Raw genomic sequence first — 23,222 nt, 5'->3', positions numbered from 1 at the left:
TGGACTAATGGTGTGGGTTGCATCTTCAAGATGATACATGGTGTGCACTGACATCTTGTTGTATGTGCATCGTGTATGCATACAGCAGTGTTGGAGTCAAATTAGTGTTGTGTTGTGTTCTGTGAGATTTACTTGTAGGGAGCGTTGGCAGTAGTTCATGCAATAATGGGCATTCAGCGATGATCATTCCCATGGTGACATGCAGCACTCCCATGGTTGTGCCAACCCGGTGACACACTGTGGATTCCCTAGTTGGTTCACTTCAATGCACTCCCATGGATGATTGTCCTGTGTGGTGACATGCTGGAGACAGCGACATAGTGCATATGCACTGCATGGTGCAGGATGGCCTTACGGAGGGTGAGGGCCGCTGATGAGTGGTGCATGTGTTGTGGCATGTGGGGTGGTTACTTGTAAGTCATGTATTGATAGGTGTCGACCTTACTTCATTACTATGGGATTTGGGTGTCATGTACTGTTTGTGATGCTTTGGGGCACAGTGTTCGGTGATGTGCACATCGTGCAGTCACATCAACATTCCCACCCAGGTGGAGTATGCATCCCCCCGATTCCCACCCAGGTGGAGTATGCATCCCCCCATTGCCACCCAGGTCGAGTATGCATCCCCCCCATTCCCACCCAGGTGGAGTATGCATCCACCCACCTCACAACCCCGATGCACTGCCATGGCCCAGTCAGGCAACTCACCAAGCAGCCAGGCACGTCGTCCAGCATGTCGCTCCATGAAGCGTGGTAGCGTGGAGTTGCGCAGGACCATAGAGTCATGAGTTGATCCGGGATATCAGGCACAGCAATGTGTGATGATCTTGCTGGCGTCGCATATCATCTGCACATTGATGGAGTGGTATTGCTTGTGGTTGCGATACACCACCTCCATGGCATGCGGGACCACCAACTCCACGTGGGAGCAGTCGAGGACGCCTACACAATTTGGCATGCCTGCCAGTGCATGGAAGGCAACTTTTGTATTGAATATCTCCTGGGGAGTCCGTGGTGGGGATGTGCAGTCCTTTGTGTGCTTGAGGAGGGCATCCAGCACTTGGTTCAGAATCCGGGAAAATAAGGGTTGTGATATGCCATGCAGGTGCCCCACTGTGTGCTGGTAGGTGCCTGTAGCAAGGAAGTGGAGCACAGACACTACCTTCAGTAGAGGGGGGATGGAGGTGCGTATTTCTATGAGGCTCACTATGTCGTTTTGGTATCGGGTCCGCTATGGTGCTGATGGTGTCCCGGTCAAGCCGGTACAGGGTGTGGATCTGCTCTGGGGTTAGATTGAATGGACTGGCTCTGATGCGAGGGATTGTGGGCTGCCGGGGTGGTAATGATGTCTGCACTGGTGGGGCATGCTGGGCCTGTCTCACCCTCCTTCTCCTCCGGCGTCTCCTCTGTGGTGACGACTGTTGTCGTTGTTGATGTTGTGGCAATACAAGCAAGTCCTCCAGCTCCAGTAATGCGACTACTATTGGAATCATCTGGGTGTGGGAGGGGGTGTGGTGTGTGGGTGTGATCCTTTTGTACTGGGCCTGACTCCATTGCCTCCACCTGTGCTGATTGTGTGCACCTGTGGCAGTTTGGGACACTGCTCAGGTCTTTTTACGGCATGTCGACGATGCCGGTATTTGCGCCGTGCCGGTAAACACTTTTTTCGGCTTCATGAGGCCGTTATTTGCATGTCCGTCTCACTTGTGATCTACTCCGGTTTACGGAATGCCGCTAATGCCGGCATGGTGGGTCGCCTGCGCGCAACCAGACCGCTAGTTTACGATGCCGTTAATAGCGGTCTGGTTGGTCGGAATATGCGGTAGTTTTAATCAATGCCGGTATTCCTTTACCGTCATCGTTTTTCCCTTTGCATCAACCTCGGAATGAGACTTCTTACCTAGACAGTGGATTGACATTTGAATGCTTTTTACTCGTTTAACGTGAAGTATTCATACCTACATCCATAGGTGTTTGGATTTGGTTGTGTTTGACGTGCATTCCCTTTTGTCCTATCATCACTAAATAAACACCAGTGCTGGTTAACATCTTTCTCATCCTGCCTGAGATGTTAAAAGTGTCAAAAGATTTGTGTCCACCTGACCTGTAAATATATATACCACACTGAACAAGCTGTCCTGATCAGGATGTAGGATCAGGGTTCAGCAACTTTTGTCTCTTCAGATGTTTTGGACTACAAATCCCACCCATCCTAGCAACATAGTCAATGGTGAGGGATCATGGGAGGCGTAGTCTAAAACATCTGTAGACCCACAGCTTGCATACCTTTGATCTAGGTGATCACACGGATTGCGCAGTTGTAGATTGCTCGTAAACACACTGCTTTTTTCGGTGCTCTAATTTACAAAGTTCCAGAATCCCAATAACAGCATCTTCAACACTTTCCACCTTGCGTGGCGACCTTTTAGCCCTGCCCTGCACATTTCTTAAATGCAGAAACTCAAATTGCATCTTTTTGTGGAAAGACTTGCAAGTAGACAGGATACCCGGCTGAAGAGGATTTCAGAAGGTAGTGTGTAATGTTCATTGGCTGTAGTCCAGTAGCACTGATTCGGGGTTTCTTCAGCCCTCACCTTTGACACATTTTGCTCAGATTGTCCAGAGGAAAGACTAAGCTCGACAAGGACCAAGCAGGATATCAAGAGTCTAGTGGCTTCCTTCCTTCTATTCGCCCAATCCTCAGGCCTGTGGGCACTCACTGGAAAGTGCTGCGCCAGCCCGAGCAGTGCAGGGTGTGGGGCTGAGGGCAGGTAATGCACACCTGAGATGCTTGCTCCTTCATGCGGGCAAGAGAGTGCCAGTTCTGAGGAACAGAATAGTGGAGAGTGTGCCTGTACTGCACTGGGCAGGGCTAAAGAGCAAGGCATGCGCGTGGCAACCCATGGGTGCCCATCGTCATAATAGCCCTCTTTCTTCCTCCCACGGCCATTCGACAGCACCCCCCGCCCCCGGCCCCACCCAGCACGCACACGCGCACGCGCACCATGTTCTTTGGTGGCTCTGAGGGCCTGATTTACAGATATAGTTTAAGCCCCACTGAACACATTTTTGTAAATCAGGCCCTACGTCTTTGTACACTATGCACATAAGAAGACGTTCCATACATGGCTCATTTGCATAACATCCCCAATCTTCCATTACTGTGACAGTGTGAATTCATTCCCAACAGTGTCCTCTCTGAGTTACAGGATTGTAGGCTTCCTCCAGCAGTGCCCTCTTGAGGCTCCATGGCCCAAGTGGTGTGCTGTTCTCTGAGAAAGACCATGATAGTGCTATAGGAACCAAGAATGCTATGTCAAAGAACTCCCACACTGTGGTGCATCCTCCAGCAGTGCACTGGGAATACTAGCTGACTCTAGCAGTGTGAGCCCACACCCACAGGGCTCTGTGAACACTATATGGCTCTAGCAGTGTGAGCCCTCACCAGAGGTGCACTGTGAATACTAGCTGACTCTAGCAGTGTGAGCCCACACCAGCAGTTCTCTGTGAATATTAGCTGACTCTAGCAGTGTGAGCCCACACCAGCAGTTCTCTGTGAATATTAGCTGACTCTAGCAGTGTGAGCCCACACCCACAGGGCTCTGTGAACACTATATGGCTCTAGCAGTGTGAGCCCTCACCAGAGGTGCACTGTGAATACTAGCTGACTCTAGCAGTGTGAGCCCACACCAGAAGTGCACTGTGAATACTAGCTGACTCTAGCAGTGTGAGCCCCCACCAGAAGTGCACTGTGACTATTAGCTGACTCTAGCAGTGTGAGCCCACACCCACAGGGCTCTGTGAACACTATATGGCTCTAGCAGTGTGAGCCCTCACCAGAGGTGCACTGTGAATACTAGCTGACTCTAGCAGTGTGAGCCCACACCAGAAGTGCACTGTGAATACTAGCTGACTCTAGCAGTGTGAGCCCCCACCAGAAGTGCACTGTGAATATTAGCTGACTCTAGCAGTGTGAGCCCTCACCTGCAGTGCTCTATGAACACTATATGGCTCTAGCAGTGTGAGCCCACACCAGCAGTGCACTGTGAATACTAGCTGACTAGCAGTGTGGGCCTACACCAGCAGTGCTCTGTGAATACTAGCTGACACTAGCAGTGTGAGCCCACACCAGCAGTGCTGTGTGAATACTAACTGACTCTAGCAGTGTTCGCCCACACCAGCAGTGCTCTGTGAATACTAGCTGACTCTAGCAGTGTGAGCTCTCACCAGCGGTGCTCTGTGAATACTAGCTGACTCTAGCAGTGTGAGCCCACACCAGCAGTGCTGTGTGAATACTAGCTGACTCTAGCAGTGTGAGCCCACACCAGCAGTGCTCTGTGAATACTAGCTGACTCTAGCAGTGTGAGCCCACACCAGCAGTGCTCTGTGAATACTAGCTGACTCTAGCAGTGTGAGCCCACACCAGCAGTGCTCTGTGAACACTATATGGCTCTAGCAGTGTGAGCCCACACCCACCGTGCTCTGTGAACACTATATGGCTCTAGCAGTGTGAGCCCTCACCAGAGGTGCACTGTGAATACTAGCTGACTCTAGCAGTGTGAGCCCACACCCACAGTTCTCTGTGAATATTAGCAGACTCTAGCAGTGCGAGCCCACACCCGCAGTGCTCTATGAACACTATATGGCTCTAGCAGTGTGAGCCCACACCAGAAGTGCACTGTGAATACTAGCTGACTCTAGCAGTGTGAGCCCACACCAGCAGTTCTCTGTGAATATTAGCTGACTCTAGCAGTGTGAGCCCTCACCCGCAGTGCTCTATGAACACTATATGGCTCTAGCAGTGTGAGCCCACACCAGCAGTGCACTGTGAATACTAGCTGACTAGCAGTGTGGGCCTACACCAGCAGTGCTCTGTGAATACTAGCTGACACTAGCAGTGTTCGCCCACACCAGCAGTGCTCTGTGAATACTAGCTGACTCTAGCAGTGTGAGCTCTCACCAGCGGTGCTCTGTGAATACTAGCTGACTCTAGCAGTGTGAGCCCACACCAGCAGTGCTGTGTGAATACTAGCTGACTCTAGCAGTATGAGCCCACACCAGCAGTGCTCTGTGAATACTAGCTGACTCTAGCAGTGTGAACCCACACCCACAGGGCTCTGTGAACACTATATGGCTCTAGCAGTGTGAGCCCTCACCAGAGGTGCACTGTGAATACTAGCTGACTCTAGCAGTGTGAACCCACACCAGAAGTGCACTGTGAATACTAGCTGACTCTAGCAGTGTGAGCCCACACCCACAGTGCTCTGTGAACACTATATGGCTCTAGCAGTGTGAGCCCACACCAGAAGTGTACTGTGAATACTAGCTGACTCTAGCAGTGTGAGCCCACACCCACAGTGCTCTGTGAACACTATATGGCTCTAGCAGTGTGAGCCCACACCAGAAGTGCACTCTGAATACTAGCTGACTCTAGCAGTGTGAGCCCTCACCTGCAGTGCTCTATGAACACTATATGGCTCTAGCAGTGTGAGCCCACACCAGCAGTGCACTGTGAATACTAACTGACTAGCAGTGTGGGTCTACACCAGCAGTGCTCTGTGAATACTAGCTGACACTAGCAGTGTGAGCCCACACCAGCAGTGCACTGTGAATACTAACTGACTAGCAGTGTGGGCCTACACCAGCAGTGCTCTGTGAATACTAGCTGACTCTAGCAGTGTGAGCCCACACCAGCAGTTCTCTGTGAATATTAGCTGACTCTAGCAGTGTGAGCCCTCACCCGCAGTGCTCTATGAATACTAGCTGACTCTAGCAGTGTGAGCCCACACCCACAGTGCTCTGTGAACACTATATGGCTCTAGCAGTGTGAGCCCACACCAGAAGTGCACTGTGAATACTAGCTGACTCTAGCAGTGTGAGCCCACACCCACAGTGCTCTGTGAACACTATATGGCTCTAGCAGTGTGAGCCCACACCAGAAGTGCACTGTGAATATTAGCTGACTCTAGCAGTGTGAGCCCTCACCCGCAGTGCTCTATGAACACTATATGGCTCTAGCAGTGTGAGCCCACACCAGCAGTGCACTGTGAATACTAGCTGACTAGCAGTGTGGGCCTACACCAGCAGTGCTCTGTGAATACTAGCTGACACTAGCAGTGTGAGCCCACACCAGCAGTGCTCTGTGAATACTAGCTGACTCTAGCAGTGTGAGCTCTCACCAGCGGTGCTCTGTGAATACTAGCTGACTCTAGCAGTGTGAGCCCACACCAGCAGTGCTGTGTGAATACTAGCTGACTCTAGCAGTATGAGCCCACACCAGCAGTGCTCTGTGAATACTAGCTGACTCTAGCAGTGTGAGCCCACGCCAGCAATGCTGTGTGAATACCAGCTGACTCTAGCAGTGTGAGTATCCTCCAGCAGTGCTCTGTGAATACTATCTGACTCTAGAGGGTGAGCATCTCCCAGCAGTGCTCTGTGAATACTATCAGTGTGAGCTCTCACCAGCAGTGCTCTTTGAAGACTAAATGATACTAGCAGTGTGAGCATCCGCCAGAGGTTTGCTGAAAATACTGACTCTGCAGTGTGGGCTCCCATCAGCAGTACTCTGTGAATACTATCTGGTGCTTTCAGTGTGAACTCCCACAAGCAGTTGAGATTGTCCAAATAAATGCAGTGCCATCCTCCTCCGAGAAGGGCCCTGTCAGCTCTATGGCCAGAATAAATGACAGGACTCTAGGGATGGTTGCTGACACAGCAGTTTAAGTGCTTAATGCATACGATTTAAAAAGACCATTACTGGCATGGGTGGGCTGCGGCAGCAGCTTCATGCACGTGTTTGAAAGTGACCAGTACTGGCCTAGATATACAGGCGCTGCAGTGCCTTGCCTGCGGTACGCGCATTTGTTTCGTGCAATGAATGTACCATAATCATTGTGTGGTAATGTGGCTTTATTGAATTGTGCATCGTGTCTACAGTAAGACGTTGGACTGCTACAGCCAATTCCAGCCCTTTACCGCTGACATAAACTGACTGTGTCAACAGCCTGTGGGAATATACTAGGATCTCTTCTAAGTCCTGAGACGTGGGTGCGACTTCTGCGCAGACAGCACATTACAAATGTATGCCTGCGTTATCCTAGAAGCGCACATGCGCACATATGGGCACACCATATTGTTTTCCTGAGGAAGACGTGGACCACATCACTCCAACACGTCGAAACCGGTCGAAGAAAGTTGGAGATGTGATCATAAGAATTACAATAAATAGATCCACTCCACCAGTTAATGATATGGTCTATAATATTTGAAGTTTTAGCATAAATGCACTTTCAAATATGTTCTTCTTTTGCGGCTATTAGAATGTCTTATTACATACTAAAGTTATTCTGGTAGATAGTTTCTCGATTGTAGACGTATGGTTCGGCGCGACTGTGGATGAATGATTGAACTGTTCATTGTAATTTGTGCAATCTGCATGATTTTAAAGTAGATTTTTTCCCGCAACACAAATGTAATTTGAAGTGTTGATTAACACATGATTTACTCTTTTTTTTTAATACATTTTGTATCACGCTAAATAAACTTTGATACACAACATTGGAATAACGTCCTCTGGACAATCTTTCAGTATATTCTAGATATATAGGGCAACAGGTCGACCTGCATACGTATAGACATCAAGCCCTCGCCTCAGGTCGGCAGGGGCCAGCAGCACATCGGACAAGTGTCCCCGGGGTGTGTCAGCGCCACACATGCAACAACGCTAATGTGGTAGCCATGGCAACCCTGTGAGTGACACGCCATCACCCACTTCACCAGACTTCACCTCATACAGTCCATGCTCTGAGCCCAGATCTAACCATAAGCGAGCCCCTCCATCTGTATTTTCAGATATCAAGCATCTGAGGCGCACTCACCGCAACACCCCACCTGCTCTGCGTCCCAGCCAGCCTTTCACTCTGCTCATCCTCCCACCTTTGAACTGGAATTCATCCAGCCCCACAGTCCATTCATATTAGGCAAAATTACCCCGTCTCTTTGAAGAAAGGCACCCGCCCATGTCCTTGTAAATTCTGTATATTTAGCCAGTCATTAAGCACACGACGTGCTCCTAGGACAAGCCGCTCACCCTCAGCGCCAAGATGAATAGAGAACTCCTTACCCAAACCACTTTCCATCTCCACCAGGACCCCACTGCTGAGGTGGGCCAAGCCCAGGTTTCCCTTAAATGACGCATCACCCAAAGACGGCATTAACGTCGAGCACCACAGCACAGAGCCGCCGTACTAATGCAACATCAACAAAGACTGCCCCCAATACGAACACGTTCATAGCGTTGCCACCACACTTCCTGACACTTCATAGCACTATAAAAAACAGGTGCAACACGAGTCAGCCCCGAAACCAGCAGCCATTGCTATATAAATGCCCATTTATTTACAGAAAAGGATGGGAGGGGCGAACAAGCAGAAAAACAGCAATGCGTGGAGTGCAAGGATGGAGAAAGGGAAGGGTGCTCAAAAGAGACAGTGGAGCAGGGCGAGTGCCCACATGGGAGGGTGGTGAAACTGGATACCCCAAGGGCAGCGCCTGCACACCATCTGTTCATGACAGACCTGCTGCTCCTGCGAGGGTCACCTGCTCAATCATGCTCGCCCACCCAGGGGACACCCCCTAATGAACCTTAGTAGAGGAATCAATCCGCAGCCCCAGGACAGCATTGTGTTTAATTTAGACCTCTGTTTTCTGCCCATTACCCCCCTGCCACCTCTCATTAACCTCTTCGCTGATGTAAAAAGACGGGACACTGTCCCAAGGAATACTTCGCCTTGCCCCAGTTACGGCTGGAATCTTTTAAGCTCCATGGAGACTGCCCAGCCAGAACAGGTGAAGATGGCTGCCAGCCACAGAATGCCGGAAACAGGCAGCAGAGGGCCACAGAAGAGGCAGAGCGTGGCCTCACCGACAGTACAGAAGACCACAAAACAGGCAGAGGGCGGCATCGACGATGGGAGACGGACAAGCCATCCCACACAGGCCCCGAGAAGGTAGGCCTGCCTCAGTCTCCAAAGCGATCACTCCACGGCGGACTGTAAACATAGTCCGAAAGGAGTTTAAGTAATAAAGAGCATTAGTGCATAAAAATTAAAATATTAACCAGCATGTGGTTAAGTACGGTCATTTTGCTCCTATTTCAGAGCGCGCACAGCTCCCCGGAAACAGCAGTAGTCCGGCAGACGTGAGCGAAAGGGTCAAGGCCCAAATGATGCTTCTGCCATTTCATCGCCGAGGCATCGGCAAGTTGCCATGCCAACGCCATACAGTGCTCCCAAACTCCCCTTCTCCTTTTTTAATTTATTTTTCAGTACCAATGTTTTTGCTGAGGGGGCTTACGCCAGCAAAGTGCCAAAACCCAAAAATTGTGAGTGACGTACTGCAGGCCACTCACTGGGCTATTATTATTATTTTTTTTAATTTTCAGTCTGGCTCTGCGAGATGGCGGCACACCAGGGAAGATCCAGCAAGGGCGACCGTCGTCATTTTCTCAATTTATCTTTCCCCGTCTCCGATTCTCCCAGCTGGCACTTTAAATTTCTGTGGCGGCCATCTTTCTGTATTTTTTTCTTTGAAGGAAAGATGGCTATGCTCCTCCGTTCACTTGTTCGTATCGCACGTGATTCTCTCTAAAAAAAAATAGCATTTGGACCTTTGGGCAGCTAATAGCCTAAAAGCCCACCCTACTGGGCCGTGCCAGCTTTAAAGACTCAGAGAATGTGCCAGATACGCAGTGAAATGGGGGGCTTTAAAGTTAGAATATTCCGGGATGACCTAGCTATGTAAGTGTTCAAACATTCTTTTACACCAGCAGGTAAAAGGCCTTAGGTTTCATAGCACACGATTTAATTAGACGAAGAAGTTTAAATTATCTCATGGGACATCAGCTGTTTAGAAAACCCCTGATAAAACAGAAAATAAAAGCTCACTTGAAAGGATTAAAGGGAGATATATATTTTTTTTTTACCAGATAGATACACCTGTCTGATATTGAAAAAAACGAATGGGACATGCATTGGAAATTGCTTTTAGTTCCAAGCAGCGGACAAAATAAAAGGGCCACGCAACTTGTCAAGAAATGCCTTAACGCAAGCATGTCACTACCTTTTCAGATTCTACTGAAAGATGGATTTTGCGATGAAGGGATCACGTGTTTTCATGGCGGCTGTTTTCACCCTGGAGTTATCCCCCACCGCCCCCAAAACCCTTACACAAACACACTACACATATATTTAACCATCGGTTACTATATTATTTTCAATGTATGCACCACCACACAAAGTGCGCCCATTGGGCAACAAGCTCACAGACTCAAGTGTCCCCCGCAGTGATGACACCTTTATGTCCCGAACAACTATCCAAAGTTATATTTCTGGTGACATGGCACACCGGGCATTCTGCAGGATAATTAAAAGACTTGATCTGTATGCAGTGTGAATCATTTATACCCCAGAGGAACCAGTATACACACTTTCTACTGGCACCCATGAAAACGGCACCAGTATACACACTTTCTTCTGGCACCTATGAACACCCTTTACCCCAGAGGCACCCGTATGCACACTTTCCTCTTGCACCCATGAACACCATGTACCCCAGATGCACCAGTATGCACACTTTCTTCTGGCACCCATGAACACCCTTTACCCCAGAGGCACCAGTATACACACTTTCTTCTGGCACCCATGAACACCTTTTACCGCAGAGGCACCAGTATACACACTTTCGTCTGGCACCCATGAACACCATTTACCGCAGAGGCACCAGTATACACACTTTCTTCTGGCACCCATGAACACCCTTTACCCCAGAGGCACTAGTATACACTCTTTATTCTAGCACCCATGAACACCATTTACCACAGAGGCGCCAGTATACACACTTTCTTCTGGCACCCATGAACACCCTTTACCCCAGAGGCACCAGTATACACTCTTTCTTCTGGCACCCATCAACACCATTTACCCCAGAGGCACTAGTATACACACTTTTTTCTGGCACCCATGAACACCATTTACCCCAGAGGCACCAGTAGGCACCAGTATACACACTTTCTTCTGGCACCCAGGAACACCACACCATTTACCCCGGAGGCACCAGTATACACACTTTCTTCTGGCACCCATGAACACCCTTTAGCCCAGAGACACCAGTATGCACACATTCTTCTGGCACCCATGAACACCATTTACCCCAGAGGCACCAGAATACACACTTTCTTCTGGCACCCATGAACACGGCACCAGTATACACACTTTCTTCTGGCACCCATGAACACCCTTTACCCCAGAGGCACCAGTATGCACACTTTCTTCTTGCACCCATGAACACCATGTACCCCAGAGGCACCAGTGTGCACACTTTCTTCTGGCACCCATAAACACCCTTTACCCCAGAGGCACCAGTATACACTCTTTCTTCTGGCACCCATGAACACCATTTACCCCAGAGGCACCAGTATACACACTTTCCTTTGGCACCCACGAACACCCTATACCCCAGAGGCACCAGTATACACACTTTCTTCTGGCACCCATGAATACCATTTACCCCAGAGGTACCCGTATACACACTTTCTTCTGGCACCCATGAACACTCTTTACCCCAGAGGCACCAGTATACACACTTTCTTCTGGCACCCATGAACACCACACCATTTACCCCAGAGGCACCAGTATACACACTTTCTTCTGGCACCCATGAACACCCTTTACCCCAGAGGCATCAGTATACACACTTTCTTCTGGCACTCATGAACACCATTTACCCCAGAGGCACCAGAATATACACTTTCTTCTGGCACCCCTGAACATGGCACCAGTATACACACTTTCCTCTGGCACCCACGAACACCCTTTACCCCAGAGGCACCAGTATATACACTTTCTTCTGGCACCCATTAACACAATTTACCTGAGAGGCACCAGTATGCACACTTTCTTCTGGCATCCATGAATACCATTTACCCCAGAGGCACCAGTATACACACTTTCTTGTGGCACCCATGAACACCATTTACCCCACAGGCTCCAGTATACACACTTTCTTCTGGCACCCATGAACACCAATTACCCCAGAGGCACCAGTATACACACTTTCATCTGGCACCCATGAATACCATTTACCCCAGAGACACCAGTATACACACTTTCTTCTGGCACCCATGAACACCATTTACCCCAGAGGTTCCAGTATACACACTTTCTTCTGGCACCCATGAACACCATTTACCCCATAGGCTCCAGTATGGACCCTTTCTTCTGGCATCCATGAATACCATTTGATCATCTATTCCCCTTTCCTGACCAACATGCTGCCAGTCCCCTTGTCTGCTAATATTTGTTTCTCAGTTTAATGACTCTGTCCGACCATGAACCCTAATTTATAATGCTAGACATCGATGCCCAGATTAGCCATTTGGCAAGACGATGCAGAACAGCACATGGGAATCCACTGACCCGTAAATCGCACCCAAGCTCAGCGCACAGTGCAAACCGAACTGAATCTGTCAACAAGCCATCACAACTCTCACTCTGCCTGTTCCCGCTATACCCTACTAACCCGCTTCCCACACTCTTATCTTTCAGAGCACCCAAAGTGCCAGGGGACCACTCTGTTGGTGATAGTACACGGTACACATGATCTTTACCATTAACATTTCCATGTAAGAGTTGATGTAATCTTGTTATTGTAGCTGTTCAGTTCTCTCCTGCACATCAATCATACTTGTGGATGTTCTTATGTTTTGTGGTGATCTAGCATACCCATACCCTGTGGAATGTGAAAGAGTGTGTGGGAGTCATGTACTTACCATCCTTTAACTGCAGCATGGCGCTAGCTTCGGACGCAAGCATTTCAATGAGTTCAGACGATGGAAGCGACAGGCCCAGTGCTCCCGCTGAAATGCCATCCTCCTGCTGGATGCAAGCTCTGCTGGCACACAAAGAACAGCCTGTTAGAGCCTTTCAGCTGGTGTGGGGAAGGCAGGGGTACATGCAGAGCAAGACAGTTCCAGAGTAGGATGACCAACTCTTACAGGAAATGTCTAATTAATCTAGTGATTGTAGCTCATATACACATAGGCCTTCACTTAAATACACACTGACGTTGTACACTGGTTGATTTCCCCCACAACGGGGGACAAGATGCAGGCTCCTCATTAATGATTGACCATTTCTAATTCCATATTTGACATTATTGTGCCATATGTCACAACGGTGCACAGATATGAGATAGCAAACCTGACATAGTCAACGCGTCGGGACCATGAGGGGCAATGTACTTCTATGGGAGAATAAGAAAACTGTTACAGTAAAACCAGTAAGGCTATGACCACTGTTACATAGCAGCTCTTACATAGCAACCCTTGCATTCCATGTCCATACTGTCCTCCACATTCCCCTGTCTTTACAAGGGCAGCAGCATTGTAGGGATGACCAGGAACTGGCGCTACAGCTTTAACAGAAGCGGTGAAGCGACCATTCTTGCAAATACCCCAAATGCAGGGCAGCGTCTGCTACTCAGTGCATCCTCCTCCTTCCTCTGGCTCTATTCTGATAACATAATAGGATAGCTATTGCTCTTATAATGTGAACAGGGGGACCTGAGAAGGTGAACGAGGCAACTGTTTAACTATGTAGGCACAGATGAGCTGCGTGCATCACTCGCTATCGCAATACGCGTAGCTCATCTGTGCATTCATAGTTTCATAGTTTTCCCTTACTCTTGCTTTATGCTTCTTCATTATTCTAACTCTGTGTCAGCCCACCCTACAAGTAAACTGATTACAAACAACTACTGGGTGGCACGCATTAGCACTCTGGAGATAGGATCCAGAGAGCGTTGGTCATGCATGTATGTATAGAAGATCAAGCAGCTGTTTAGAGATCTCCTTGAAAGAACCATGACCACAGAGATCCTCGAGTGAGTATCTAAAGCATTACAATGTTTGCTTAGTGCTATAGGAGTACATTAGGAGATGTGAGAAAGGATTCTACCATGCATTGGAAGAGGTTATAAAGATAGGTGCTGTAAGGAAGGCATGGTATCAACAGTAAGACAGACACAAGTGACCACAGTTCAAGGATGTTTATTGAACTTCAAAAAGGGTTTGAAAAAAACGATCTAATCCTAAATCTACAGGTGGGACCAAGCTACGACCATCAAATAATAATAACGCAGTCCTAGTGGTGGCTTCTCAAAACAAGAGGGCCTATACTTATAAGCCTATTGCCAATCCTTACCTCTAAATACAAATAGTGTGGGAAACAATGTCATGCAAAAGAAAGAAGTGTTCAAGAAACAATATGTCAGGATGTTCAGGTAGTTGGCCTCCCTTCCCACGTTTTCAGCACAGGACAAGTCAGTACACTCAAGCTTAGCATAGTCTCTGTCTTCTCTAGCACGAGGATGCAGTTAAATCATTAGCATCAGGGCCTTCCGTGTCCAAGTCTCTTTGCCTCTCAAGTCTTTTCTTTCGTAGGGCCTGATGCGACAAACACACAATAAGTTCTCTTCCTCTTAGGATTTCACAAGTAGTTAATTTCTTAGGCAAACTATTCACCTCGGAACCACCTCAGTCGGGCTCAGATCCTCTTAACACAATGCTCGTAGGTTATTCATGCATCTAATTTCTCAGGTGATTCACGGTTCACCCCGGATCCCCCTCAGCCGGGCTCCGATCCTAACACAATGCTCATAGGATATTCATGCATGTAATTTCTCGGGTGATTCATGGCTTACCCTGGATACCCCTCAGCCGGGCTCTGATCCTCTTTAACCCAATGTTCAATTAGTCTCCCTCAGCTGGGCTCGGATCATTTTTAATTTAACTTGCTTTAACCAAAACGTCTTGGCTGATCTCCCTGTGCCAGGCTCGGAACAACTACATTTACTTTGTCATCAACTTTCTTTACGCTATTATCATCAAAGACTTTCGATTGTGCACATGATTTTGCTTGACCCAATGCAGAACCAATTCGATTCACAATTCTTTGTCACTCTTTCAGTGGGATACTTTACAGAGACTTTCAAATGATTACACACTTGGTGCCGGACCACTCTGTCTAAGGTATCGTATTTTGGCTTCAAACGTCATGTGCCCGATCACTTGGCGCATCTGGGATCGGTGGAGAAAGGTCCGCCATTGAAATGTCCCGCCACATTTTGTCCTTGCACCACACCTGCAGTCTAGTCTTTGGCAACATGGCCACCGCCGTGAGTATTCAGTCTGCCTCCTCCCGGCGAACGCCTCTTTGCACCACATCCGCAGTCTAGTCTTTGGCAACATGGCCACCGCCATGAGTATTCAGTCTGCCTCCTCCCGGCGAATGCCGCTTTGCACCTGTGGAGATTTTCTGCTTTGAAGTGCTTCGCTACTATTCCTCTCCTTGGCTTTGGTAAGGCCGCTATCCTGTTCCTCCGCTGCCTTTGACAGCCTTACGCTCCTTATTCACTGTTTCTGTTTCTCCTGTCTCGGTAGTGTTCCTTTGCACTCCCCTGTGGTCACGGCTCCCCGTGCCACCGGCCTCTCTCCCTCCCTCCGGGGTTGCTGCATTCTCCAGTGTCCCTCGATATCCCTCTCCTTCTTTCCGGCTTCTCCCTCTTTTCCCATCTCACAGAGCCGTTTCTTGTGCCTCCCTCGGTGCAGCGCCTCTCACTGCAGATGTTCTGACAGGACAGCTCTCTTCTATTCTGTCCTCTTCTCCTGTGCCCAGTCTGCCTCTTTAGGCATTGCTACCTTTGCCTTCCTGCTGGAGTCGGATCTGCTGTCTGAACACCATTCATACCTACATTCTTCCTGTGTCTGGTTTCCACTACATCTCCCTCTTGACAGCTACTCAAGGTTTTTTGTTTGCCGTTTACAGCTTTTGTCCCCTTTCTGGCTGCTGCGGCACCAGGGCCACTGTTCTTCTGGTTCCCTAAGATCCCACTGTGGCATCATCCCGCGATAGACCATACATGCATAAAAAGAAAAAGGATTACAAGAATCGAGAAAGAAAGAAGCAGACTGTAGAACTCACCAGCAGCTCAGGTGTGGACCAGGGCATCAGTTCGGAAGCAGACAGTGATGTGACATCAAAGTTCAATCACTCAGCTGGTGTTCAATTTTACTTGCATTGATTTTCACATATGCTTCATACAATGTTCGCTCAGCGTTCACTATACAATGTTGCCGCTTGCAACCTTGGCTTCAACACAGACCGCTTTAGTATCAGTGTCCCCAACTTACCGGCTGTGCTGACTTCACAGGCACTGCTTTGTTGTAGGAGCCAAGGACAGTATCATGGCGGCAAGCGATTCTCCCTGCCTTGTCTATCTATGCAAGAGAGGCCTGGGTACCTCTGACATACAATGCAGGATTTTTCAGCCTTGTTTCCAGGTCTTATGTTTTCTATTCTCAAAGGTTAATGAAAGGAATGTTTCTTAGTCGAAAAGGTCCAGGGCACTTCCCTCCTTGTGATACCCTTCGGGTTTGCCGTCTTTCATCTTGTATTAAACTGCCACCTTGAAACTGCTGCTTCCTTGTGTGCTTTGCCTCGCTCAGAGTGTGCTCTTGTGCTCTTCCTTTTATCCATGTGGGGGAGCGTAATGGAAGTCAGGTGTGTTTAATGGTCAGTAATTGCCTCACCCTGTCTGACCATTGTATTGGGACATGTTAGGTATACAGCTCGGGTGTTAGTCCGTTTTCTCTCATAGCGAGCTGTTCCTGAAAAAGTGCTTGTGTTGGAAAAGGAGGGGGGGTTGAATTCCTAAGTCTCCTACATGATAGGATGGGGTAAAGTTGTTGTTACAGGGAAGGGGATACCACGTCTCGCCATCCAGTGTACAACTCCCACTCCCCGAACATCCCTCACCCAGGCGATCCTCCTGCACTGGTCCAGCCCCAGGAACTGGCTCCAAAAGCAATGGCTGTGTCCTGGCCACCTGGATGACAGATCCCCGGAGACAAGCGGGTGAGACACCTTCTGGTTTCTCACAGTGCATTCCTACCATAGATCACAAAGAGGTTGGAAATAAGTGTAAATGTAAACCCCCAAGTGCAGTTCATGTTGAATCACAGATCTCATCTCGAATCTAGGATGTAAAACCTTTCCATACAATGAGTGGAGGGGGAGTTTGAACACAGTATTTTTCAGAGGGTGATTCTGAGGCCTCAAATGATCTTGAAATATGATTGGGCACAAAGGACTCTTATATTAAGAAAGGTAAGCTTGAGCAGCTGAACGAGCCTGCATTTCCCTGACTGCAATGACAGAGGCATTTGTGATCAGAAAGGCATTTTTCAATTAATAAACATCACATTTACATGGAACTGTGGGACTTGCCTGTATGAGTTAAGCACAATACACATTCCAGAGTGAACATAACTCCCTTTCTGGAGGAAACATTTGCAGATTTAAGAAAGATGAGTGAGAGAAAACAATCTCTTGTATCAGATGATGTTACAAATCCAGAGGATAAACTGGAGAAATCTTTTGAAATCTTGGGGAACTGAAGAGGAAGCCTAAGGAATATGAAAGGAGTGCCTGATCCAAACTGCTCATCTACCTTGACTCTTCACCACAGGAAGTCTCTGTGGCAGGTAATGATGACACACACATGTAGTTAACATTCTCAGATCCAAGGCATACTAAACAGCAGGAAACCCCCCGTTTATTTTCATATGTATCCCAGTGAAGGAAATCACTTATACAACAAATCTATGGACCCCATAAACTGTCCAGCAGACCACTAAATGTGACACTGATGAATTATATAACATTTCCGCAAATCTGAAAAGGCAACATATAGACGGTTTCATTTTTAATCTCTTTGCATATATATATAGTGTCAGCCCTGCCCTCATATTTATGTGATACCAAGGATTTTTTGAGCCATATTTCCGATATACCTTGGGAGGAGGGATTAATGCTAGCTACCCTGGATATTGTTTCTCTTTATACATCTATAGATCACACGACTGGGTTGACAGCTTGTAAGCATTTTTTAGACACCCGTTCTTTGAATTTCATGGGGCACAGTGGTATGATTTTGGATATGCTTTTGTTGCACTTAACTAACAATGTCTTTCTTTTCGAGGGTTCCTTTTATCACCAGGTTAGGGCTACTGCTATGGGTAGTACCTTTGCACCATCTTATGCTAACTTGACCATGGGGTGGTGGGAGTCTACTTTCTTGTCTGAATTACTTTTAATTAGTTTTTCTACACAAGTTCTTGGTTGGTGGCGGTACATCGATGATATTTTTATCATTTGGAAGGGAAATGAGAATTAATGGGGATCTTTCGTGGACAGCATTAACAACAATGCTGTAAATTTGAGATTCACCGAATGCCACAGTTCCACTCAAATTGTCTATTTGGATGTTAATGTAAGATTGGACAATTTAGGCATCCATACCTCCCTACATAAAAAACCCACCAATACTGGCCTTCCCTTACATGCAACGAGTTGTCACCCGCTTTCTTGTAAGAACACTATCCCTTATGGCGAATTTATTCGCTTTCGGCGCAACTGCACAGACATTGACAAGTTTGACCGCTGTTGCAGGTTGGCTGCCGCTGACTTTTTACAACAGGGATACCAAAAAGAGATTATTGAAATGGCTTTCTCTAAAGCACGGTCACTCTCAAGGGAAGTATTACTACATGGTTCTACCAGTAGGAAGAAAAATAAGGATCAGGATGACCCCCGCCTCTTTGTGACATTTAATAATGCCTCATATGATGTTCGTAAGATCGTTATGAAACATTGGCATTTCCTCAGGTTGGACAAAGACCTTGGCTCATTACTACCTAAATGTCCCACGTTAACTTACAAACAGGCACCTTCGTTAAAGGATAGACCGGTTTCCAGTTACTCGTCTCCTGTCCAGAAAAACTCCACCATGACCAATTGGCTACCTCGCTTACCTAAAGGCTTTACCAAGTGTCAAAAGTGTAAAGCCTGTCCTCATGCCACTATCTGTAAATATTTCATACATCCAATCACAGGCATTGAATTTAGGTTGAAACATTTTATCAACTGTGAGACTTCTTTTGTAGTGTACGTCCTCACATGTCCCTGCCAGAAATGGTACGTGGGATCGACTACATGTATACTTAAACTCTGTATTTTGCAGCATCTCAGAGCAATCACCCTATGGCTAAACATTTCAGGCAGGAACATGACAGTGATGTCCATTTGCTTACATTCTTTGCTGTGGCTCATGTGCCGATCGACCCGAGAGGAGGGGATCGCACTTTGAGATTGAGACAACTAGAAACCAGGCTTATCCTGGACTTTGACACTAAGTATCCCAATGGGCACAATGTGGATGAGGAGTTGCATACCTTTGTGGGAACTTAATTATTTTGTTTTTCTGTGCGCCTACATCTCTCTCTCTCTTGCTTTGTGTTGCTTGATCTTGGTCCCTTGCTACTGTCTACTGCTTCTCTTCTTCCTCATTTAGATGTTCTGCCCTGGCCTGGAATTGTTCGTTTTATTTAATTTGCATTATCTTTGTTATCCAACTCTTTTTATTGTTCAGTTGGTCTATGCTGGCTGTCTCGCCTTTCTGATGTATTAGGGGGATGTAACTTTGTGAGCACACGATTGCATCTGTACTTTGAAATTTTGGTTTTTGATATTGCTTTTTTAATTCCTTTTGCCTTTATTTTTTCCACAAGCCTCAATACTGTATAGGTGTGTTTCCTGATTGTGGTTCCTCTTTATGTGGGCATTTGAATCAACAACTAATACTGGTTTGTTTGACTATTGGGTGCGTATGGTTTTAATTTTGCACCCGAGCCAGTAACTACCAGTTTTTTAATATGGGCACACATATTAGGAGGACATCGGTATATTTTCTGCACTTGCACTTTATGATTACTCATTTTTTGCCTATCGATTGCTGCTAGGTTGATATGTTTACTGTCAAATGCACTTGCACTTTATCTTGTAGCCTGCAACATGTTTATATCTTAAGGGTTGCATATATTGACTGCCTACAACTGTCAATGGAGATTTTACATTAGACAGCATTATTCTGTCCCAGCTGTTTTCATATTGCTTATGATTACTATATTGCCATGCTGAGCTAGATATGCACTTGCACTTTATATTTTTTAGCTATTTGCTGCATCGTTTCATTTGTCTACATAGGAATGCACTTGCACTTTATGTCACAACTGCAGACTGCTAATTCTTTCTCTGAGTGAGATTTGCTGACATCCATCTCACTATATGTCCCATTTATTCATGAATATTATATCTTTACATGTTTGTTGTTGGATTCCAATGTGCTATTTATAATACTGCTATTTTTAACCTTTTCTTCCTATGGTTAATGCAGGATTTTGCGACATTCCAAAATGCCACGTTTTTGCGAAAAAGTTGTTAGCTTGTGGTGTTAGGCAACATGGGAAAAGGACTAATCTGCAATATCTATTGTCATTGTTTTCATGTCTCCCTAACGTGATCAAGCGCTCGGGGAAGCGAAACGCGTCGTTCAGGACGGTGTCCAGTCAACTCGTCGAAAAAAAACTGGTCGACTGCAATTTGGTCGACGCAATTTGGTCGAAAACCAAATGGTCGAATTTTTTTTTTTATTTATATATTTATTTTTCGGGTTTTCGTTTAGTTAAAAAAGGGGTTTTTAGAGAAAAAAAGGGAGTTGGGGGGGACCCCCCCAAAAAAAAAAAAAAAAAAGTGTTAAAATAAAAAAAAAAAAAATTTCGACCATTTGGTTTTCGACCAAATTGGTTCGACCATTTGTCTGGTCGACCGATTTTTTTCGACCAAATGTCTGGCAACCGTTCAGGACACTGCCCTGGCGTCCTGCTTTGTTTTGTTGTGTGTTTTTGCCCATCTTTGGTGTACCATTTATTAAACTTGTGTGTTCATTTGACTCGAGTTTATTATTTTTTTCTTTTGGGACTCCTAGACCTCATGCTTGGAGTGCAGTGTTTCTCCTCCATGTTTTAACGATATATATATATATATATATATATATATATATATATATATATATATATATATATATATATATATATATATATGTAAAAACAGAGTAGCCAATTCTAGTGCACTGCCTAACTTGTAGCTGGTGCTAGGAAAAGGAAGCTATGGCCAAGCTCCTTACTGTATAAAAAAACACATGTGTATAGAGGGTTGTAACACTACAAAAAACCCCCTACCAAACATGCCAAAAGTATTCCCAGCACTCAAGACCAAAACACCTTCTTACAAAAATATTTCGTTTTTATTAATTATAAAAACAAATAACCAACTGTGCAAATATGCAGTAAAGGGTAGGTGTAAATAAAAAACCTCCCCATGGCATACAGGTTAAACAACACTCACCCCCCAGGGTGAAAAGTCGCCACGCGTTCCGCCTGGATATACCAAGCTTCCTCAGGCTGATCAAATATATATATATATATGAAAACAACTGATATGCCAAAATAGTGCTCAGCCTACATGTATCTGGTGCTAGGGAAAGAAATCTTGGCCGGATTTCTAAATGATTTCTAAATATACAAAAATACACACCTGTGGAGGAAGGTTGTAGCACTTCAAAAAACCCTCAACAACATGTAGCACAATAATCCTGCACACAAGACCAAGCCGCTTGCTCAAAAAAGTATTTTTATTTCATTACAAAAAATCTTGTGCAAACAACACTGCCTAATGGCTTAAAAAGGGTAGGCATCTCTCCTGCCTCCCTTACTGACAAACAGGTTGTAAAGACACTCACCCCACCAGGGTGGAAACCGCCACGCGTTCCGCTTGTGTTCCAAGCTTCCTCAGGCCTTTTTTTCCATATACGTGAAAACACCTTCCTTTTGTAAAAGGAAGGTCTTTTCACGGATATGGAAAAAAAGCTTTTACTGACCTCACCATCGTTTCCATAGAGAATTGGTACTCTAATGTCAAATGCAGAGCTTCTAGTATTCAGAGCAGAGGACACGCATCTCATCCAGTGATCTCCAAAGAAGGCTCCTATCTACGTGATCAAAAGCAAAGCTTAAATCCATATAGGCTGCGTAGAAAGGAGCCCTAGGATGGTGACATACTTCGATATAATCAGGCAAATGTTAACACACTGATTCATCGTCCCCAGTCCAGACCTAAATGCCAGCTGCGTGTCAGTTAGAATATTGTTATGAAGTGTCATGTCCTCCAGTCGTCTCCTCATAATGACACCAAAGAATAATCTATATGCTCTGCCCAGAAGTGTAATTGGACGATAGGAGGGTGGGATTTATTTATTTCCCTTTTTAAAAATAGAGACATTAGTTCCCACTTTTCAGCTCTACGGAAAGGAGCCAATGGCCAGCTTAGAATTAAAAACATGTCTGAGGGAGGGACCGCAGAGCAGCGTACAAGAGCGAAAGAGATCATTTGGCACTCCATCGGCAACAAGTACGTTAAGATTTTTCTGGTGGCCAATCAACGATTCTACTGCCTTATTGGAGAAGGACTCCAGAATAAAACTACCAGAATTAGTATTGGTAACATTGTACTATTGTTGCTACCAACACTATATAAAGTGATATACTGATTCACCCAATCTTCTGCTTTGTGCACTTCAGGTGCTTCACGGGAGCCCAAATCAAGAGTATTCAAATTCTTTGCGATGATCTTCCAGAAACTCTTGCAGGCAATGTCACTGGCATCCTTACACAAGGCTTCACAGTGACACCTAGCAATCTTCCGCTCCCTAGCAGCAAGTTCCTGTTTGTATTCTGTTCGTCTTTGCCTAATTGTAGCCAGATTTGAGTGGTTATCATTTAGTGCCCCAAGCAAAGCTTTCTTTTTCTTTTTGCACTCTGCTGAAAGCCAGTATTTAGACGTTTCTTTGTCCCAAATAATTCCCCGCACAATAAAATAAATGAAGAAAAAGCCCCAAAAATGAAATGCGGAGCACTAAGATTTAGGCAGATCCTCAACTATCCATATTGAAATAATATGAATAATATGATATGATATTATATGAATAATATCATATAATATCAATAATAGCATGTCAATAATATCATATACTATCATATATAATATAATATCATAATAATAAGAATAATAATAATATGAACAATTATTTCAAAAATACTACTTCATAGAAATAATCTGTAGCTAGGTCCAGCCTCCAGTGCATAGTGCACCCTTTAGTGCATTTTGCCAGTTGAACAGGAAACATGGGAGCACTGGCCGGGGCATTGTCCG

General features: G+C 46.2%; 1 protein-coding gene across 3 annotated transcripts in view; it reads right to left on the bottom strand.

Annotated features, from left to right (window-relative positions):
- Positions 1 to 23,222, bottom strand: part of LOC138567624 (syntaxin-binding protein 4-like) — an 839,836-nt gene that overhangs the window by 38,925 nt on the left and 777,689 nt on the right. For all 3 annotated transcript variants that reach the window (XM_069646045.1, XM_069646044.1, XM_069646046.1), the window contains one exon: positions 12,827 to 12,945. In XM_069646045.1, coding sequence (XP_069502146.1) covers positions 12,827 to 12,945 — 119 coding nt within the window. The remainder of the gene's footprint in view (positions 1 to 12,826; positions 12,946 to 23,222) is intronic.

The sequence above is a fragment of the Ambystoma mexicanum genome, chromosome 2p (assembly GCF_040938575.1).
Source record: "Ambystoma mexicanum isolate Mex_15411 chromosome 2p, UKY_AmexF1_1, whole genome shotgun sequence".
Lineage (NCBI taxonomy): Eukaryota > Metazoa > Chordata > Amphibia > Caudata > Ambystomatidae > Ambystoma > Ambystoma mexicanum.
The sequence above is the reverse complement of the archived record's forward strand: the minus strand, read 5'-3'. Positions and strand labels throughout refer to the sequence as shown.